Consider the following 22769-nt stretch of genomic DNA (forward strand, 5'->3'; position numbering starts at 1 on the left):
TTTGCAGCTAAAACTTTTTGACTCATTGGTTAGTCCTGTTTTATTATATGCTTCAGAGGTATGGGGATTTGAAAATAAAGAAAGCATTGAGAAAATACACCTTCAATTTTGCAAAAAAACATTTTGAAATTAAGAAGCAGTACACCAAATTATATGGTGTATGGGGAACTCGGAAGGTTCCCTTTGGAAACCATTGTTAAACGTAAAATGGTGTTGTTTTGGAATAACTTATTATCAGAAAATAACAAGTTATCTTCCATTATGCACAAATTAATGCTTAAATTACATTTTCAAAACCCCACAAAATTTAAATGAATTATGTACGTTAAATCCATCTTTGACGAAAATGGAATTAGTTTTATTTGGCAAAATCAACTTCCATTGGATAAACTGGGTTTAAAGAACATTATTTCACAAAAACTGAATGACCAATTCATCCAACATTGGTTTTCACAAATGAATAACTCTTCAAGAGGTGCATTTTATTCATTTTATAAAGAGGAATTTCGTTTGGAAACCTATTTGATAAAGTAGAAGCTGTGTGACAGGATTTATATGGCAAAACTCAGATGTTCAAATTTAAAAATTCCTGTAGAAACGGGAAGATGGTCCGGCATTCCAAAAAATGCACGAATTTGTCATCTCTGTGGAAATGGAATAGGAGATGAATTTCATTATCTTTTTAAATGTCAAAAACAGGAAATAAAACTGCTTAGAAATAAATATATACCACAATATTATATTGCAAATCAACGGAGTACAAATTGAAACAGCTTTTACCATTTTGTCATGTAGAACTTTACAAAAACTTCGCAATATTTAAAAAAATTCTTACACGATACTTGTGATTTTTTGAGTTGAATGTTATGGTAGTTTGTAAATTGACATTTTGCTATATTTTACCATGCATGCATGCATTATTCTGTTTAGTGTAAATGTATTGAGTATAAACATGTGTATACGTGTATATATGATGTCCTCTTGTACACCTATGTGTCTGAGGTTTATTAATAAAGTATTGTCTATTGTAATACCAAGGATTTCTACCCCCTACTTTAGATTATCTAAGCTGTAATTGGAAAACCCTTTCCCAATTTTGGGTCCTCAATGCTCTTGAACTTAGTACCTTAGTTTGCCTTCAGTACTTGTTTTATTTTAGCATCACTGATTATTCTATTGTAGACAAAACAGATGCATGGTGTGCAAATTTTTAATCTAGGTATCTATGATGAGTACACTAAACCCCTCCCCCCAATAATCTTATCAAGCTGAAATTTCTCTATTTAATCAATTGATCTCCTTTCTATTGAGTTTTTTGTGTTATAATCGTTACAATTTCTCTTCAAACTTATTGGAGAGCCATAGAAATAATTAGAAAATTAAAGATTTGGTCGATAAAATTTATGTTCGTTTTTTGAGATAAGGTATACTTTCATATACTTGGTCCAATTGACATCACATGACACATATTTTCAACAAGGATTTCTAAACCATCAGTTAACACATACTACTAACTTCTTCTTTCTGTAGTTTTAAGAATAATAAGATCTATAAACACAACAATGAATAACAACTAAAGAAAGTACATTCCTGTAGCAAACTTTAATGGTTTAGTCATAATTTATAAAAACATATTCAATTACAATGAAAACCCTCAAAAGGATAACCATATAAAAAATGTAATGAATGGATTAAAGCTTTCAAAATTTTAAATATTATGCGAATGTATGATCAACTACTGATATTTTTATGAATTAAATGGTCCTAAAATATGTATTTGGCACATATTGCTAAAAAAATGTACATAACAAACCCATTTTTTCTCCTTTTGATTGCATAGGGATATGTCTTGCATTCTATAATTGAGCAATAATCTAGACCATTAATGTATCTATAATCAAATATATTGTGATTTTAAATAGGCTAACATTTAGACAAAAAATTAAAATACGATATTTTTTATTGTATTGGTCAAAATAAGATAAAACACCTTCAAAATGTATAATTGACTTGTTGCAAGTTGAAAACATATTCATGTAACACTAAATTGACATTTAGCAGAAGATGGGTTACACATGCTCTATGTGTGTTCAGTGATCAAAACATAAAGGATGTCAACATTTCAAAAAGAAACAAGGGATCCACCATAAAACACTGACATTTATTTGACCAATTGATCACACAAATCATTCATATCCATGTAAAACAATGATTTACTTTTTTGAAATCCATGACATGAAATCAAACAGACCTGGACAAATCATAGTTACACAACTTCAAGTAATAAACTATCCATATATTTTGACACATATTTTTTTTCTTTCATTCAACATTTTCAAAAAATAATATTGCTTTTTTCCTTTCATTTCAAATTCCTTGTTGTCATATGCTAAATGAAATTTGGAAATTGTAAATGTTAACTATTTTTGTTTTGTTTTTTAAATAAAACTTAAAAAGAAAATACAAAATACAAAACATCATTTATCACCTGCATTTATTTTGAAAAGGAGAAATGTATCAGTCACTAATATTTTTTTTGACGTCACTGCTTCCTAATAAAAAAATAATGTCAACTAATTCAAAATAAAACAAATGAACTCTTACTTCATAAGTATAGACCAGTCCCATGCTAAAAATTACTACAACTAAAGAAAACAACTAACTATAATATAAAAAGAATTCAAAGTCAAAACACTTGTTATGCTAAGATAACAAAATAATCTGGAAAAAATTACACTATAAAACCTGATAAAAAAAACTACAATATATGATATAAGTCATTTGTGTTCACCGTTTTCTATTTCTAAGATTGTATGAATCCCTTGAAGAGTTATCTTCCTTGACTGGTTCATCTGTAATTTTCTCTGTTCTCTTAGGTCCTGATATACACCTGTAGGCAAACAGTTGTGGTACAATAAGTAAAGCAATGTTGATAATCCAGAAACAATACTGGGCTGCTGGTGTAGATGGAATACGATAATTGGCTGCTGTCCTGCTGTGTTGGGCTGTTGTCAGGTACACAAATTGGGCCTACAAAAAAAACAAAAGTTTTTCTTTTTAATTTTTATCATAAACTTATTATAGATACCTGGATTTAAAATTTGACAGCTGCCATTTTGTCTACATAAAGAATCATCAGTGATTATTTAATTTTAATATCAGCTAGTTTTGTCAGTATTCCTTAAAAAATATCAAAGATTTAGAACAAATAATAGTTCCAATGTTACATGTGTAAACTATACAGAATATTTCCTAAAACACAGTAAGAAATACTCACTACTGTATATAAAATTTGGTATGATTGCCAATGAGACAACTCTCCGCAAGAGACCAAATGACACAAAAATCAACAACTATAGGTCACAGTACGGCCTTCTATAATGAGCAAGGCCCATACCACATAGTCAGCTATTTATAAGCCCAGAAATGACAATGATACATTTTTATGATTATTTATATTTCTTTTTTAACGCTGTATCAATGGCATGATATGCACTTCATAATTCTTCATCATAAAAATACATCAATGTGTATCATATCAATAACTTGTCTCACTTCAAATTAAATGCAAAATGTTTCGACAATTGTTTTAAGGTGCAGGAAAATATGGAATACAAATTTCAAGTATTCAAATAAATAAAATAAACATTTTTTTCTCTCTACATAATTTATGTAAATTTTATTCATTTATTGTGACTGTATTGCACAATATCAATAAACATTCAATCATCAAAATAATGTTTAATTATTCATCAAATCTGTTGTATTGTTAATGATTACCTTTTTGTTTCATTTTTTTCTGATAAAATATGGCTTGCAGGCAGGTAAGGGCTGTTCTCAAAAATACCATGTCCCCCAGGGAAAGCAATTTTTAAAAACTTTTATGTGGGTGGTTGTATTTGAAATGCCAAACACAAAGGGAGTGTTGTTCTAATCTATTTTTATTTCTGTGGGTGGAAGGAGTTTAAAAAAAGGGCTGTCCCTTGGGGGAAATAGTATTTTCTGGAACACGCCTTAGAATGTGTTGCCTTATCGTAATATAAATACTAGACATTAAGAAATTAATGTAATGTTTTTATATAAATGTGAAAAATGCAACAGCATCTGATTTGCAAAAATAAAAACACAATGTATGATGTTAATACATGCTTGTTTTAAGTTTTATAAGTATTGAAAAATCATGTGCATTAATTTTTATGTATCATTGCAAATCCTTCCATATCTGGCCAAGTGAAAAATGTAAACTCAATAGGAAGGAGCCAACCAATTATTACAATCAAAAAAAGGAAATAAGCAATAGGATTTTAATCCATGTCCTGTTTGTCATAAAGGATGTTGAATCTATTTTGATCCAGAACTGCTTCAATTGATATTTGTAAAGTGAATATTAGCAATGAACTTTCATTCATGAAAGTGAAACTTTGATAAGAAGGTCATATTTAGTTAAAATGGAAATACCAATCATACAACAGTTTTCTTTTTCTCAGAAACAAACTTAAACATACTAAAATAATTACATTAGATGTATGTTTCATTACAATATGTTATTCTGATTGGCTAACTGCACATCATGTGTTATTCCGTAAGCAGTTGTTTCACTCAATAAAACTTCTCATTCATGATGACACGAGGTCCCACAATAAAGTGCACAGGTAAATGAAATAAAAACTTGATAAAAGGCGTGTTTTCATAATCCTATAGGTAAAAATGTAATTATAAGTATTGAATGCTTTTTTTTGTAACTTTATAGGGTTGTAAAAGCGTTGACCGTGCGCACATTTTAAGTATGAAGCGCTTCCGCGCTTCATACAAAATGTACTTCGGTCAACGCTTTTACACCCCAATAAATTTACAAAAAAGAGCATTCAATTCTTAAATATATAATTTATATAAATCCAATAGGGACCCATTGTGGACATGATAAAAATGTCTTGTCTCACCTGTGCAGCAGCCCCAGCATGAAATACAGCCAAATCTTTCATCAAACCATTAGTTGGTCCAGGATACAATAATCTATAGATGGCATACACATAATAAGGCAAGAAGTAAAACAGGTATACCAACATCTGAAATAAAATACCAAACTTCTTTTCATCACTCATAATTAATTTATGGCATTTTCAATCTTAACACTTAAATAGGTCCTCCAATATATAATTGGGTGACTTAATTCAAACCATGATATTAAAGTTAATGCTAAATGAATGCTTTCAATCATTTAGGAGAGGATTATTCTGCAATTTTACCTGAATTAAGTTTTTTATCCTCAACGGATTATAGTTCTTAGCACGCCTTATCCTTGCGTGTAAGAATATAGTCCGTTGCCGGTCAAGGTTAAATGTTATTATTAAAGTTATCGAGAATGTAAACATAGAATTATATTGAAGGAATGGACAATTTCATCCGACTTTACAGCGATTTAGGAATATAAAGCAGGTAAAATGCAGTTACTAATGAAATGTAGTATTAATAACAACTGAAAAACAAATGATGTTTCCCGAATGCCACATGTTGGCGGAATTTCATAATACAAAATAGGAAACTGTCAATTTTGCCGTGAACAATATTTTCGGCTAAACAAAACTATAAAAATATTATTAAACGTTCATAACACCTGTCATAACATTTATGGTATTATAGTTACTTACAAGGGTGAAGAATCATTTTAGTAGATCTGAAATGTGAGCTGTCAAGTTTTAAATTAAAAAGAATGTCAATTCATACTGATTGATTGATTGTTGGTATTTTAATGCCACTTTTGGACTATTTCATAGTGGTCAAGTTTTTATTTGGTGGTGGAAGCCAGAGTGCCCAGAGGAAACCACTGACCTTCGATAGGATATCTGACAATGCCAATTCATACTAAAAACATTTAAGTTTAGGTAAAGAAACTTGATTTTTAGTTCAATTTTTAACAATTGTATTACCTGCATCTTTGGAAAAGATGTATCTTCAGCTAAGAAGGGTTCAAAGTCTTTGAGGTAGTTCTTTGCCATATCATGTTTACAGTCTAAGGTTACCTGCAGATAAAACAGAAAGAATTTAAATAATTCTATTTTTTAAGTAGTTAAATATTATAGATTCATTTAATTTTATGTGTTTCTCTCAAACCCAAACAAATTGTAAGAAATTCATATCTTTTCCATATTGATATTATACATATGAGGAGATTTAAAGTAAGCAGACAGGAATATCATTTTGTTGTCACTATTATGCATCCCATTAGGCTATAAACCAAAATAATAAAAACATAATGATTTCTTTTAAATTTCTCACTACAATTACTTACAGCAGCTCTGAATGCATTAACCACAATGCAAGTGGCAAAGAAAAGAATAAACAACATTTCTACTGGTCCTTTTTTCACTCTGGTCCCTATGGATGTCAATACATTTCTCCTGCTCGCCTAAAAAATAATTGTAGTTTATTTCAACACTTTGCATATTATACATTTGTATGCCTTTTTTCAAAACTTGTGCTAAATAATAGTAGCAAACGTTTATGTGTGAAATGATGATATTCACTTCCCCTAGAAAAATGTCACAGGGTACATGTTGACAAAAACCATTTTCGAAATTAAAATGTGAACAAATCTTTATTTTCAAAATAAAATAACATTTTTCCAATGTCCAACAACAATGAACATATTTCATCTGTCCAAGGGCAATAATTCAAATATATATTTATCTGCAATTCATAAATTTTTCGTTTGGTCTTACTGGCAAATATTTTAAATATCATTGATAGGACCTTTTACTCAAAAATATTAGTCAATTACCAGTGCAACACAAGGCATTTTCATGTCCACCAGCATTAATTTATTAATTAAATGCATGCTACTTCATTCATACAACCAAACAATTGCCATGTTTTTCTTGTAAAAGTAGTTGCAAAACTCCAGTAAAAGTAGTTGAAAATATCTGCAAAACTGATTATAAAACATTGACTTAGACATAAAATTGCTAACATACACCTTTGATTAAAATTTGTTAAAATCTGACAAGAAATATAGATTTAGAATTGCTTCCATTGCCATTTTCCATAGAATGTTTTTATTTACACAGTAAACTTACCGAATGAGAACTCAATACTTTGAATAGGATGTATAATGGTATAACTACATAAGGCACATTCAGGAGAATAGACCATTTTGGACCATATTTCCCTGCAAGAATAAAAAAAAAAAATCAGTATTTAATTAAGAATCTTGTGAGATTCCAACAAGTTCTACACACAATGACACAAATGTGTTTTCAAATCAAGCATAATGAGACAATGACAAAAAATACCAGACAACTAGAGGTCAACGTTCAGTCTTCAGTTGTCTTACACAACAAAGAAACTGTTTCAATTTCACTTTATAGATGTTGATAGTAAACCTTTAGAACTTAAACTGTTAAACTGTGTTTAATCAACACTGTAGAAAAGTACCATCATAATAATTGTTTGTGAAATGTTTTGTACTAGTAGAAACAGCAATGATTTCATTCAAAGCAATTATATCATAACTGAAAGTATTAAATACAGACTTTGTACAAAGTGAACAGTTTAAACATGACACTAAATACAATGCTTGAAACCTGAACTTAATGAACATAAGACATAAATAATAACATATACAGTAACCATTCAGTGGTTGTCATTTGATGCCGAATTTCGTAGTTGTTTTTTGCTTATTGTTCGGTACATAATTAATAACACCATTTGTTTTCTGATTTGAATTGTTTTAAATTTGCAATTTTAGGACTATTTATAGCTAGCTAACTATTTACTCATTCTTTAAATTCAAAATTCCCAATTACTCTATTTAACATGTTTAAGTCCCCAACCTTTAATATTCATAAGTTAACCTTCATTTAATGTATCCCTAATATTTCAAAACATTTTTAAGAAAAACACCAGGAAAACATTATTTTCAATTTAAATCTAAATAATTTCAAAATACCTATGGCTCCTCCAGGTACCAGTACAGCTACACTGTTTATGATAGAACCACACCAGTACAAACATGCAAGTCTGTATTCTTCACTGAAATTAAAATCAATAGTAGAGTAAAATCATTCTATACATTTGGTACAAAAATAAATAGAATACCTGTAATATCAATGTCATTGCATGCAATGTAGAATTCATTTGTCATCTTTCATGTCTTTGATCATTGTTGATGAAGATGAAGACAGCAATGTAACAATATAGGTAATCTATCAAATTATAGTTGCTTCATTCTAATAGATATAAGAAGGTGTGGTATGTGACCTCAGATAAGGTGAGCGCACACCTCGTCATATTGCATGTATTATAGACATTTAAACTGTAGGGTCGCCAAAGGATCTAAATACCTTTATCAAATAATATGAATTACTAGCAGAGGACTAAACAGGTACCTTGTGTGTTGATTTAAATGTTGAATGCATAATGTGGATTCATTATTATTGGTTGGATACCAATTTTCGTGGGTTTTGTGGGAACAGGTGAACCACAAATTCAAATGTTCCAACGAATTTCAAATTTTCTAAAAGTCTTTGTATGCAGAGATTTGCAAAACCACGAAATCAAATATCCACGAAAATGCAAGTTGTCCACAATCCACGAAAATTGGTACCCACGTAAAATAAATGAATCCACAGTAAATACTTTTTTTCTTCATGGCACCTGCATGTACTTTACTCGATGACTTTATTAAAGGTACATGATTCAGTATTATTACCAACATAAGTATTGCAGTTGCCCACGCTGTTATGAAAATGATTCTATTTGATAAAATACTAAAAAACAAATCTACATTATGATCAGTAAAATATGAATGATATCATTAGTTAGGAAATGTATAAATAGTTGTGTTGCAGTGTTTTATTCAAGCAATTTTACTACCAAGACATTTCAACATGTTCAACAATAGTTTGTTAAAGGGTTTATTTTCATTCACTGTAAATTCAGGAATTATTGAAATGTTTTTATTATTGAAAAAAAGCGACAGGGTTATTCATCGTACATTGTAATCGTAATAATTTTAACTTGCATTTTGAAAATTTTTGTATGATTTAAATGGATTTTTCTCAATATTGCAAAAATTAAAATCAGTCTAAAATGACAAAATCGCAATAATAAATGCACACAAGAATTTCTAAATTTACAGTACCATGCTTGAAAGTTTTATTCCATTTTTTTTCATGCTGTAACATTAGTACACATGTAATCAGCTTTTTTTCATGCACACAGTCATAATCCCAAATCTTTTAAACAATTCCTGTGCATCTTAAAATCATTTTGAATTTCATGTTTTTCATGTTTTTCATGCATATCTATGCCTTTTCCATGTGTAACATTTTTTATCACACAACTATATTTACAACATGCAAAATGTCTGCTTATGAAGAAGTTTAATTCATCATCCACAAAACTGTATTTTTCCTATCAGAATACCAGTACAATGTATTTGGTCATAAACAAATCCTGTTCTAGTTTATCAACATGTATTCAGAATTTAAAGATCTAACATGATGAAAGAGTCCAAAACAGAAAAATAAAATGGACATAGAAGTCTCCAGTCACAACTGTTTAGGAATGAAAGGGACTTTATTGCTGAAAAACTTTTAACAAGAATTCAAAGTTTTTGCAACCAATGGACTTCCAAATACAAAATGAAATACAATGAAATAGGCAGATACCCTTCAAAATAAACTAAGGAAAGAGTTTCCAAAAGCCCAGTTTAATCTGTATTGAGGTAAAATGCGGTTCAACAGAAATATCAATTATCAGTCAGAGCTCAGACATAAACAAGTCGATTTTTGTTTTTGACTTAAAGAAGTCAAAACATGTATTTATCATAAAAATGTGTTTTCAATTTTAGACTTATCTAGGTCATAAAATGACAGACTTGTATAGGTCCATTTATGTTGATGAAAAAACTTAATTTCACTTGGTGGCCAAACTACACAACCTATGACAGCAAAAACCTGTCTGAGAGTTCACAAGGACTTGAGCTATCTATATGTAATTGTCTAATTGAACATCCTTACTAAACACAGATGTTTTTCCTCATTAAGTGTAGTTCCAGGTGGTTGCATTGTAAGGTTAATTAACATTATCTCCGATTTTTCAGACTCTCATTCATATTTTTCTTTACAAGACAAAGCATTGTCTTTCAATGTTGTCATTATTTGATTTAGATGCATGACCTCCTTATAAATATGCGTGGGTCTTGAAGTTAATCAATTTTGATCACTTATCGACTTGTAGGAGTCGATATTTGCAACTTTTTGATTCTGGTCAATTATTTCTTGCTTAACAATATTTGACTTATTAAAGTCGTATTTTGTCTTGCATTAAAGGGGGACAAATCCTAAATCTTACAAATTTAGACCTCTATGAGTCAAAAGCAGATTCAGACTTATTTATGTCTGAGCTCTGACTGATTATAACATGTATAAAGGATTCGTAGCTTTTTATGAAAAAATTTCAGAACTGAAATAATTCCTCTCATAAAACATTTGTGTAAAAGGTACATCTGGTTTTGTATGTTGTACACTTTAATATACATGTATATACTTACTTATATCTACTTCTTGACATGATAAACATGTACAATGCAAAATGTACTGAACCATCCCAATAACAAATGGAGGTCCCATGTGGGGTTTTCAGGTAAGGTTCCCCTTGCAAGAGGTAGAAATGTAGATATCTACCGAGATAGCCATCATTCTCAAGGGCAATAACTACATCAACCATGGAGGAAAACAAAAGAATGCTCCATGCTACAAAAAATATTGAGTTTGGATTTAATATGTTCAAGCTCATATATAATTCTACTCAAGACAAAGAAATTTTCTTTTTATGCACAATACATGTACATGTATGTAAAAAACTAAACATGCTGTGAGGGTACAGACCATATACAGACAAAGATCAGGCATGAAGATCACCCATGAAGATCACACATGAAGAAAAGATCATGCATGAAGATCACCCATGAAGATCACACATAAAGAAAAGATCATGCATGAAGATCACCCATCATGCCCATGAAGAGGCATTTTTCTTTTAACCAAATCTGCTCCTAGAACAACCAGAAGTAAAAATGTACATGCAATTTTCATATAAAACTGTTAACCCAATTTTCATGCATAATTTAACTTTTCAGCATGTAAACATAGAAACAACTGATGTTAATTCCAATGTAGATGCACAGATTTCAAAATGTGAAGGTTTATGCTTCTTTTGAGTTGGACATGTTGGATATACAACTTCAAAACTGGAATGCAGTTGCATAAGTCATATGTACCTATAGTTCACATTTTATCAAATTGTAATTAAAAACATTTGATAGACAACTTTTAGGCAAAGTTATTGTGTAGACGTACTTAACAATGGAAAAGAGGAGTTTATTGTAAGTGACCATGGTAACTAGAGAACCCCAATCTCAACTATAAGAAATAATTTCCAAATCAACAATAGCCAGTAGAAAAAAATATTTGATGATCTCATTCTGAAATACATGACCATGATGAGTAGTTAAAGAAGAGATACAGAACTAAATGTTACAAGCAGATACAGTCTGTGATATTGATAAGTACAACCACATCAAAGGTTAGGTAATATGAAATTCACAATACATGCAAACACAACATATACAGGATATATATGGAGTACAGTGAGGCCTCTCTTGAATGAAATTCTATTTTACATTGTTAATGTTATTGCATATTGGTCTCATATAGCATGTATAACAATAATACTATGAGCATGATGAATCAGGGAGAAGTTGGAAATTTCAAAGAACCATGCAGTTACACAGCAAAACAAAACATCTACAAGCCAACATCTGGTATCAGACACATAATTGTCAAGATCTGAATCGCCCTTTGCTTGACTCTATTGATTATAGTAATGAACTGAAAGCATGTACAATGTACCTGTCTAAATGTATTTAAATAGAGGGTAAATCTATAATCTCCTTTTCAAAGAATTCCAAGATATTGCTGAAAGAATTTATGAGAAATGAAAAAAAATAATTACTTTAAAAATTTACTCTTACTAAACTGAGTTGATGCAGACATGATAAAGTGATACTGGATGATAGGCCAAGCTTAGACTTACTCATAAATTTTCCTTGACAGAATAAATAAAACCAAAGCAAAGTGTATGGTACCATCCCAGTAGTTGATCATAGTTCCAAAAGGAGTTTTCAGATAAGGTTCTCCCTGCAGAAGGTAGAAATGCATGTATTTCCCAATGTAACCATCATTCTCTAAGGCAACAGTTGTATCCACTAAAGAAGCAAAAAGGAAAATACTCCAAACTGAAATGTATAAATAAACAAACATGAGGTGCATTGTTCTTCATGTACATGTAGTAATGATATACAACTTTTAAGCATAGCCAAAAATCCATGGAGCTTACAACATGTACAATTTCAAAATTCAAATAGTTATAAGATGTCATAATAAAAAATTCTGCGCCCTGAAAAAGTTATCAACATTTCAAATTTAAGTGACAAAACTGATTTGAAATAAAGAGCACTAGAAAAAATAGTCATGTCCGTTAAGTCTGTCGGTCTGGTAACTCCATCCATCCCATAACTCTGCCCCTTTACTCTCTTGTGCCTTTCTTCCAAAATTATTTCGTCTGCTATATTATTTTAACTTTAGACATGTTAGAGAAGAAACCCGTTTGTTTACATCAGATCAAAGGGAGACAATGCAAGTAGATACCCATGAAAAAGAAAAGTGCAAAACACTACATTTTCCAACTTTAAATTAGGTCATTATATGGTTTTCAAAAGTCATTTTCGGCTACCATTAGCGTCAAATTGGTTAAAATTTTACTGTGATGTACTTAAAAATATCCTTATCGTTATTCAACAGAGGTCTTAAATAAATATCGTTAGAGTCATTTAGGTGTTAAAATCATTCATTTTTTTTTATCATCTAAACGAAAGTGTACATTTTATTGTCATGCACCAAAAATAATTAGTTAACGTCATTTGACAAGAATTTTTTTACCATTATTTGTCATGAAGGTACCCCCAAAAATTATTTACTACCCTCAAGATGGCATAACAACATGAAACCATTAAGTGAAAAAATCTCATTTAGAGAGCAGGAATATTTACCGTTGTAAAAAGGGTCATGTTTTGGTGGACCGTCACTGAAATACAACCGAGGTACCAGGAAAACGACAAGCAGAGACACGACGCCTACTGCAAATATTGCTGCTGCATTGTCTACTCCACCAATCACTTTCATCAACAGTAGAATGGGAAATGCTAAACATGCTGAAAGGACTGACACCTGAAATCTTGTTAATACCATTGCGCTTTATATTTTATCTTCATACGAGGCGATGTTATCGTATGATATCAATTTCTGACCGCGTCCTACTTTTTTGAATATATATCTAATTACTTCTTAATTTTTAATGTGTATTTGGCTATTTATAAACGCATACTTGATTAAATGGGTATAAAGTAAACTTGTGTCAATGACGGGTATGGAATTCCTTTCCGGAATGAATTCCGTATTTTACTAAAATAACTATACTTTACATTTCTCTAGCTCTTCCTACTTTAAAGTAAAAAATTGTTGCCAGTTTAATGACTATAAAAATAAAAGTGCATATCATTCACATTTAAAAGTGGTTAGTTAGAAAAAGAAAACTTTTGAAAACTTAATAAACTTTTAAAAGTTTCTTATTAGCACATTTAAGGTAATCTTGATAAGTAAAGGTATAGTTTACTATGTAATTAAGTTATTATTATAACCAGCTGGTGTAAGTCAGATATCATAATGGACACGTTTGTTATTGTTGAGAAACTAACACAAGGTCTAACTGTAATAGCATTAGCAAGTGGCATGTAAGTTCAAGACAAAGTTTTAATATGTCATTGTGAATGTGTATACATGTATTTATATCAATGACAGTTGATTACATTTGTGTGTGGCTTTATCATTTATTGAGATGCAGTCTTTCTGAAATAAGGTCAAAAGCTACATGCTCTACTTATACCTTTGAAACATCCTCTTACTGTAGAGATTTACTTTATGTTACTAACATACTAAAAGTTTCGAGTTGTGATTTAGAAAATAATTGAGTTCTGAGTTACAAAAGTTGATTGGCAAGTAATTTGAGACTAAGCATGCTTAGGTTGCAAGTTGTAAAAGTAAAATTATGAGTTACAACAGACTAACAGTTGAGTTACTGGTTGAAAGTTATAGAAATTATGGTGCAAGTTAATTACCTAAGTCAAGGACGTATAACATATACGTCCTTGCCTAAGTCAAGTTGCAAGTTTAGAAAACGAGTTGTTCTAAAGTCAAAACATAGTCTAGTAAGGCAGCAACCATTTGATTTTCGGGGGGGGGGGGGACAAAAATTGTTTGTTTCACCCTCAGCTGCCACTATATGTAATCAGGGGCGGATTTAGGCGGGGGCGTGGCGGGCGTGCGCCCCCCCTAAAATTTGCAAAGCATGGGTTGTCCTCAGCTCAATAAAATATCTGAACAGACAACGAATATTAATGTCGTCGCATTGCATCTGTTTTAACATTCAAAGAAGTATATAAAACAGTAAGTTTAACAGAATCAACGTGATTACTAATAAACTGACCTACGGTTTATTTACAAGTTCTATAAATATATTATACTTCATCGCGGTACTGCGTTTGTGTACAATTGTGACATGGCATTCATGCTAGTTGCGGATTTTATAAACAATTTCTTTGATAATTGAAGTTCAAAAACAACCCTACCTCACTTTCCCACGAAGTAGGCGAAAGTGCCCTACCCGCGGTTGGGTTGGTTATTTCATTATGGCACGGCCAAGAAAACAGTCCTGTTTAAATTATTTCTTGATGAAAGATAGCCTAGGAATACTGGTTCAAGCGAAAGGTTCGTTTATTAATTTGTATCATTGTTTAATATCTCTGTATGATATCAATATATGTTTCTCACTTTCAACCTGTAAAGTTTGCCGAAGCATGCATAAATGGTCAAGGCCCCAACCCGTACTACCGTATTACATAGGATCCCACGAAAATAAACATATCTTCGCAATGACCTCATTCTGATTTTACTGGTTTGCGGTAGAAATGTATATAAAAAGTTTGACACGACCTCCGGAAATAGAAGAAAAGAAAAATTAAGAAAAGACAATTAAAAATCGCTGGCAAAAGTAGAAATTCTTGTTTTCAAAATCTTATATTGGTCGGTGAGCTATTATTGAGTCAATGAATAGAAGCTCGCAGATTTCTTGTTAATTATGGTGATTGCAGATTGTCAGGGGTGGATTTATGCGGGTTTAGCTTGAACTTAAATTCCTCGCTGATTTTACCACAGAATATTTATTTCTCGCCACGCTTGGCAAGATATCTACATTGCACCCTCTCTAGAAGAATATTTCAATACTTTCCATAATAATACCTCAAAAAAAAATTATCCTCGCTCCGCTTGGCAGAAATTTAAGCTTGCGCCCCCCATAACCGAAAATCCTGGATCCGCCCCTGGTAATGCTAAAATTGAAAGAAAATGTTTTTTCTGACTTGTCGCCAAAAAAATATATTGTCTTTCGCCAAAGGCGAAAAAAAAAGTTTGTCCAGAAACCCCCCCCCCCCCCCCCCCTCTTTTTTTTGGACGATCAATGCATTTGAATGGGGACATGTAATTGGAACCCCCCTTTGTCCTGGGTTAGGACCCCCCCCCCCTTTTTAAAATGGCTGGATCCGCCCCTGATCTGAGATAACAGTTAACAACAACTTGAAAAGGGCCAAAACAGGTTAACCATGTTAACATAAAAAGGTGAGAAAAAAATGTTTGTCCAGAAAAAAAATCCATAGCCCCCCCCCCCCCCCCCCAGAAAATCAAATGGTTGCTGCCTAATGTGACCAAGTTTAAGAAAGTTGAGTTTGGAGTAATAAAAGCTATCTTTAGAAAGTTTAAAACATTTTAAAATATAAATGATTGATATATTATATGAGGAGGGGCAATAGGGGGTCCGTTACCATGTTAACAACACCTAGATCTAGGCAAAAACAGTTAACAAAAATGCAAAAATGCTGATAACAGTTACCAAAGTGGGTTAAAAACAGTTAACAGCTTTAATTTATCTGAGATAACAGTTAACAACACCTTGAAAAGGGCCAAAACAGGTTAACATAAAAAGGTATTGCCCCCCCCCCCCCCCCCCCCCCCTCTCTTATATATATCACTCATGTATGTAAGCAGATTGACATGATCGATATGGTCTAATAAATTTTGAATGAGAAATTAACCCATTTTCTGGAGGAAAACTGGCCTTTTAGGACAATCAAGATTGTTAGCTGAGCAACATTGCAGTGAAGAGGTTCTAACTCCAAACAAGGGAAATAACCTGCTTCAAATTATAATTTTAGAGTAAAATTTAATGATTCTGAAAATGAGTTTCTGTAAAGGGCAATGAGAACTCCCTAATTATTATAATAATGATAATGACACCTTAGAGGTTAACCTGTATATTGAATGTATTTTATATAAAGTTCAAGCTCTAAAATACTTCAAAAATAAAAAAGGCTGTTACAGTAATATTAAATCTATCAGAGACTTCTAAAATCTCTCTTCAAATGATTATTCATTAATGTATACAACTGAACATCTTAAATATGAATATATTTTATTTCTAATTTCAGACCACCATGTATTCACATGATAAAGACTGGTATCACAAAAAATGTTCCTTTTATTTTCTTTTTTCTCGGAATGATGAAGTAAGTATACGAGTAAGGAGACATGGTATGATTGCAATTAAGTGAGACAACTATCCACTAGAAGAGTGATTGTTTGTGGAAAATAAAGGAAACGTACTGTACGTACACTTTGGCCTTCAAAATGAGCAAATCATTATATTCAATATTATTGCAGTTATTACTAGAATATAAACTTAGAATATAAGTTCAGTTTTGTTTACTGTTGCTAAAGTTAATAAACAGTTTTAAACTTCTTTTATTTCTAATTTTAGATGTTTGTGTTTAATTGTTTCTATTGGTAAAAGTTTTGTGTATTCTCGTTCTAAAATAACATTGTTTTAATTCAAAATTTTACATTCTTTCAAAATTTAAACATCTATCACCTTCAAAAATGAGCAAAATTCATATCAAGTCAAATAGCTATACAAGGTCCTGAAATGACAAATATAAATCATTTCAAACATTTGTCAAACATGTCAAGTGAGAAAACTTAAATGGCTTGATTTATGTGCATATACAAAACAATGTACAAACAAACGACAACCACTGATTGCAATACAGGCTCCTGGATTGAGACAGGCACATACAGAAATTGGGGTGTGGTTGAACATGTTTGTTCAGGTGCCAAACTCTCCCCCTTATATGGGACATAGGAACAAACTGTAGAATTAGTTGAAAAGGTTTAACCCATGAGATCCATACAAAGGATGTAAAAACCTTAAAAAAACTGAAAAACTATAAAAGTTATAAAAATCATGTACTAGTAATTTGCTCTGATAAGCAAAGGACATACATACTTATATTACATGTAAGTTCCTTGATCATGTTGTTTGACTTTTAGCCAAGAAATCTAACCATAAAGATATAGATATCCTTGTAAATCACATGGGAGTTAACTCTTTTTAAAACAAAAAAAATCTCATGTTGTTTGACTTTTAGCCAAGAAATCTAACCATAAAGATATAGATATCCTTGTAAATCACATGGGAGTTAACTCTTTTTAAAACAAAAAAAATCTCATGTTGTTCGAATCTTAGCCAAGAAACCCTAACCATAAAGATATAGATATCCTTGTAAATCACATTGGAGTTAACTCTATTTAAAACAAAAAAAAATCTCATGTTGTTTGACTCTTAGCCAAGAAACCTTAACCATAAAGATATAGATATCCTTGTAAATCACATGGGAGTTAACTCTATTTAAAACAAAAAAAATCTCATGTTGTTTGACTTTAGCCAAGAAACCCTAACCATAAAGATATAGATATCCTTGTAATTCACATGGGAGTTAACTCTATTTAAAACAAAAAAAATCTCATGTTGTTTGACTTTTAGCCAAGAAACCCTAACCATAAAGATATAGATATCCTTGTAAATCACATGGGAGTTAACTCTATTTAAAACAAAAAAAATTTCATGTTGTTCGAATCTCAGCCAAGAAACCCTAACCATAAAGATATAGATATCCTTGTAAATCACATGGGAGTTAACTCTATTTAAAACAAAAAAAATCTCATGTTGTTTGACTTTTAGCCAAGAAACCCTAACCATAAAGATATAGATATCCTTGTAAATCACATGGGAGTTAACTCTATTTAAAACAAAAAAAATTTCATGTTGTTCGATTCTTAGCCAAGAAACCCTAACCATAAAGATATAGATATCCTTGTAAATCACATGGGAGTTAACTCTATTTAAAACAAAAAAAATCTCATGTTGTTTGACTTTTAGCCAAGAAACCCTAACCATAAAGATATAGATATCCTTGTAAATCACATGGGAGTTAACTCTATTTAAAACAAAAAAAATCTCATGTTGTTCGAATCTTAGCCAAGAAACCCTAACCATAAAGATATAGATATCCTTGTAATTCACATGGGAGTTAACTCTATTTAAAACAAAAAAAATCTCATGTTGTTTGACTTTTAGCCAAGAAACCCTTACCATAAAGATATAGATATCCTTGTAAATCACATGGGAGTTAACTCTATTTAAAACAAAAAAAATCTCATGTTGTTCGAATCTTAGCCAAGAAACCCTAACCATAAAGATATAGATATCCTTGTAAATCACATGGGAGTTAACTCTATTTAAAACAAAAAAAATCTCATGTTGTTTGACTTTTAGCCAAGAAACCCTAACCATAAAGATATAGATATCCTTGTAAATCACATGGGAGTTAACTCTATTTAAAACAAAATCTGCTGATACCCATGCAAAATTGTAATTCATCATTTATTTTACATGATTAGAATACCTCAGACTCCATGGAAGAGAAGCAGTATATAATAAAAACTGTTTTATTTGAACCAGTAGGGAATTGAAATCATTACCACCTGCAATCTACCATGAGATTGAGCACACACACTATTCAATTATTAATCTCTATAGATTCATTTATTTTCATGGGTACCAATTTTCCCCACTATTGTGGAAAACAATCTGTGAACAATTTATATAACAGTCAGTATAACAGTGAGTTATATGCTATCCAATGCTACCTTACTGTACTATACACTTAACACCAACTTTAATATTGATGTTTTGTGAACAATTTATGGGTTTATATATTCAATGCTATTTACTGTACCATATACTTAACATCAACTTATTGATTTATTTTCAGTGGTGTGGTGGGAACTATTTATGGTTTAATGATATCCAATGTCACCTTATTGTACAATACACTTAACATCAACTAATTGATATATTTACAGTGGTGTGGTAGGAACAATTTATGGTTTAATGATATCCAATGCTATATTACTGTACCATACACTTAACATCAACTGATTGATTTATTTTCAGTGGTGTGGTGGGAACTATTTATGGTTTAATGATATCCAATGCTACATTATTGTACATCAACCTTTTAGCCATGATCATGAGTGCTGTAGGTGTGGTCTCGTACATTGCCATGACAAAATCAAAGGTAATTTGAAGTTAAATAAACTTCATATATTTTATACATGTACAATGGTATTATACTAGCTTGTTTACTACAGAGATTGTAATTTTGTGCAACATAAAATGTTCAAATATCCTGACTGACTACAGTTCCCATCAACCTCTAGATCTGTACTGAGCTCATGATAACTTGTATATATCTTGTTCCAACCTAAATAAAATTGACTACATACATTCTAAGAATTTACTTACAAATCAAAACACATCTGTGGAAACAATAAAGAATCAAACAAGTTATTTATTTGGCAACAATGTTTTCACTATCCTGTAATTAACTAGGACTGGAATTCAATTTGTCCTAGAAAAAAATAATCATTTTCAATGGACACATTTTTCAAGAAAGTCACAGAGTATAAAGCATGAGCATCAATTAACTTCAATTTAAAAAAAAATGGATTATATGTATAGCTTAAGATTATTGGAATATTCAGAACTTTGTGAGTTTATCTTGTGTCCAATTACTATTTCAGAGTAAACCAATGCTTCAGGTGTTATTTGGATCAATATTTTTATTACTAAACCACTGGTATTGTGTGCGTATTGTGGTGCATGAAGGACAAGTTACAGAACAGTATGGACTTATGATGTTCTTCATCAGTTTAGTACTCCTAGCATCACCTGCTTTAGAAGTGGTATGACTTAAAAGTTTGCTTTCTACCTATAGAAAAGTGTGAGCTATGATAATCTGTTTGTTAACTTTTCTCTATTTAATCTTCATCATTGTAAACTACGGTATAAAGTCAATCTCATTCTTCTAAGACCTTTTAAATATCAGCTTTTTCTTAAAAAAAATGACTAGAAATGAAAGTGTTAGTGTATTAATTTCATTTCAAGAGACATAATTCCAGTAACTTGTGTAAAAACAAATTGATCAGATCTGAAACATTGTCCAAAACAATTGCTGATATGTAAGTTTCATAAATACCAAGCAAGAATTGTACAATATTGAGTCTTACAGCGTAATATTCTACAGAATTAACATTTATAACTCCAGTAAAAATAATTGATCAGTACTTATATTAAAACTCATGTTAGACATTGATCATATTTAAACCTTTGATATAAATTGGATAAAAAATTGACTCAAGAAAGTTATTTGAAGTAAGAATTGTAAATAAACTTTTTTACCTACAGATAGAATGCATGAAAGATAAAAGTGCAGAGGGTATGTCTGTAGCAATGATTGTTGGAAACCTCAGTTGTTCTTTAGCCTGGTTGTTTTATGGAATTCTACTCAAAGATTTCTTTGTCTATGTAAGTCACAAGTTATATCAATATACTCAGTATTCATGCTGTATGACAAAGACATCTATTCACCATTTACACATTTACAGTATGGAATAGGACATGATTTCAGTTTAAGCCATCAAGTTAAAGGTTGTTAAAATGTGCCCATGCTAAAACAATCTTGAAAACCCTATTTTTCAATATTGTGGATTCATTAATTTTTATGGATTGTGTAAATATTCATGGGTCACTTGTCCCAAGAAAAAAATCCATGAAAATTGGTATCCCATGAATTATAACAAATACACAGTACATCTTAATTTAGAATAATGATCTGGTATATTGTACACAACTTTAAAGTATTTTTATTAATATTTGTACAATTACCTTAGACCTTTTATATAATAAGAAAATCATGATTTAGAAATACTTCCCTTTCAACCACAACTATATTACCATATAGAATAAGGATATACTTATAATTTCCAACGGTTTGATAGTATAGTGGGAAAGTACTGTAATAACAGTACCAGTGAATACTATATTGATACAGGTACTTCTTATGCACACGTATATATACATATCACATGATACTGATATTAAGCAGGAATATTTTCACTTGTTGGTCACTTCCAGCCAAGCATCAGACTGGACAACAGTGAAATAAATTTCATTTTCAATTGAATTGTTATTCTAATTTGTATTTAGTAGGGATTAGATATTTTACTAAAAAGTAACTTGATTTATTACTTATTCCATATAGTATATTTAATTCAGTTATACACAGTCCAAGTGTAACTCTCGAGGTGGTCTTCTGAGCATTTGGGTTTGGACACAGGTTTCCCACATTTTCCACTTTATTTAAAATGTAGTCTTTTGATAGTTTTTCTATTGAATTCTTTAATGAAAGTTTATTTTATTGTGCATTGATATTTATGCTTCATGTATATTGTGTATATCAATTATATTTATATTAATAAAATATGGGGTCCACCAGTATTGCTGGTCTATTGGCTATATAAATAGTATTGAGTATTTATTAGTATGCCTAGAAATAGTAATTAGTACAGTTGATACCATTATAGATCCTAATGTTATTATTGCAGGCACCAAACATAGTTGGAGTAGCTACAAACCTTGGAAAAGCTGTTGTAAAGGTCATTTATGGTGGAAAGAAAGATAAAACAGCTTAATGTTATTTGCTATTAACAATAACTGTTATAGAAATCATAATGGGTAATGCTTCTATAACGGAAATCAAATATAACATTTACTTGTTGAAATATATTTTAAGTTTGTTTTATATGATCAGAAACATGTTTGTCAAGTAAATAACAATGAGACCATCTGAAATAGCCAATAAATAAATTTAAGGAATCTTTTTTGCACTTACATGACTATAAAATACCATGGTATAAAATAATTATCTAACAACACTAATAACATAACTACACTATTGGTAAAATGGCAAATTCAAATTATTAATATATATAACTGACAAGGAAATGTCTTTAATTCTGAGTGATTTTATTTGGTAAAGGAGTAGGTCCGGTAAGGACCAATTTTGGCCTCAAATTTCAGGTTCATCTTACGAAAGATTTTGACCACTTTTTAAACACTTAAGTGTCTATTTCATTTGAATCAATTAATTTATGTGAAAGATTTTAACTGATTTAGTCATTATAAACGATCCGATTCAAGATCAAATATGAAAAATCTACCAAATATGCCAAAAAATGTCACTTTTTAGATGATTTTTGTCAAAAATGAAAGTGGCCACATCCGTGTTCATCCTCAACCTTTATATATTTTATGTATTATCATAAAATACAACTTACATTTCAATATTAAGGATGAACAAG

General features: G+C 30.7%; 2 protein-coding genes across 3 annotated transcripts; one reads left to right on the plus strand and one right to left on the minus strand.

Moving 5' to 3' along the window:
* Positions 1-1583: 1583 nt before the first annotated feature.
* LOC139518817 (transmembrane 6 superfamily member 1-like) lies at positions 1584-13397 on the minus strand. Of its 2 annotated transcripts, none has more exons than XM_071310407.1 (8): positions 13112-13397; positions 10553-10754; positions 7946-8028; positions 7074-7165; positions 6290-6406; positions 5928-6020; positions 4941-5066; positions 1584-3030 (listed from the first exon to the last, which is right to left on the minus strand). In XM_071310407.1, the coding sequence occupies exons 1-8, from the start codon at positions 13308-13310 to the stop codon at positions 2788-2790; spliced, it is 1155 nt and encodes a 384-aa protein (XP_071166508.1). In that variant the 5' UTR covers positions 13311-13397; the 3' UTR covers positions 1584-2787. The 2 variants fall into 2 exon arrangements, with proteins under 2 accessions (XP_071166508.1, XP_071166507.1); XM_071310406.1 differs by lacking the exon at positions 10553-10754 and adding an exon at positions 12097-12298 and having other exon boundaries at positions 13112-13395.
* Positions 13398-13699: 302 nt separating this feature from the next.
* LOC139518818 (sugar transporter SWEET1-like) lies at positions 13700-22769 on the plus strand. Its single transcript, XM_071310408.1, has 6 exons — positions 13700-13852; positions 16658-16735; positions 19522-19645; positions 20151-20312; positions 20815-20934; positions 22014-22769. Exons 1-6 carry the CDS (start codon positions 13785-13787, stop codon positions 22098-22100), a joined length of 639 nt encoding a protein of 212 aa, XP_071166509.1. The 5' UTR covers positions 13700-13784; the 3' UTR covers positions 22101-22769.

The sequence above is a fragment of the Mytilus edulis genome, chromosome 4 (genome assembly GCF_963676685.1).
Source record: "Mytilus edulis chromosome 4, xbMytEdul2.2, whole genome shotgun sequence".
Classification (NCBI taxonomy): domain Eukaryota; kingdom Metazoa; phylum Mollusca; class Bivalvia; order Mytilida; family Mytilidae; genus Mytilus; species Mytilus edulis.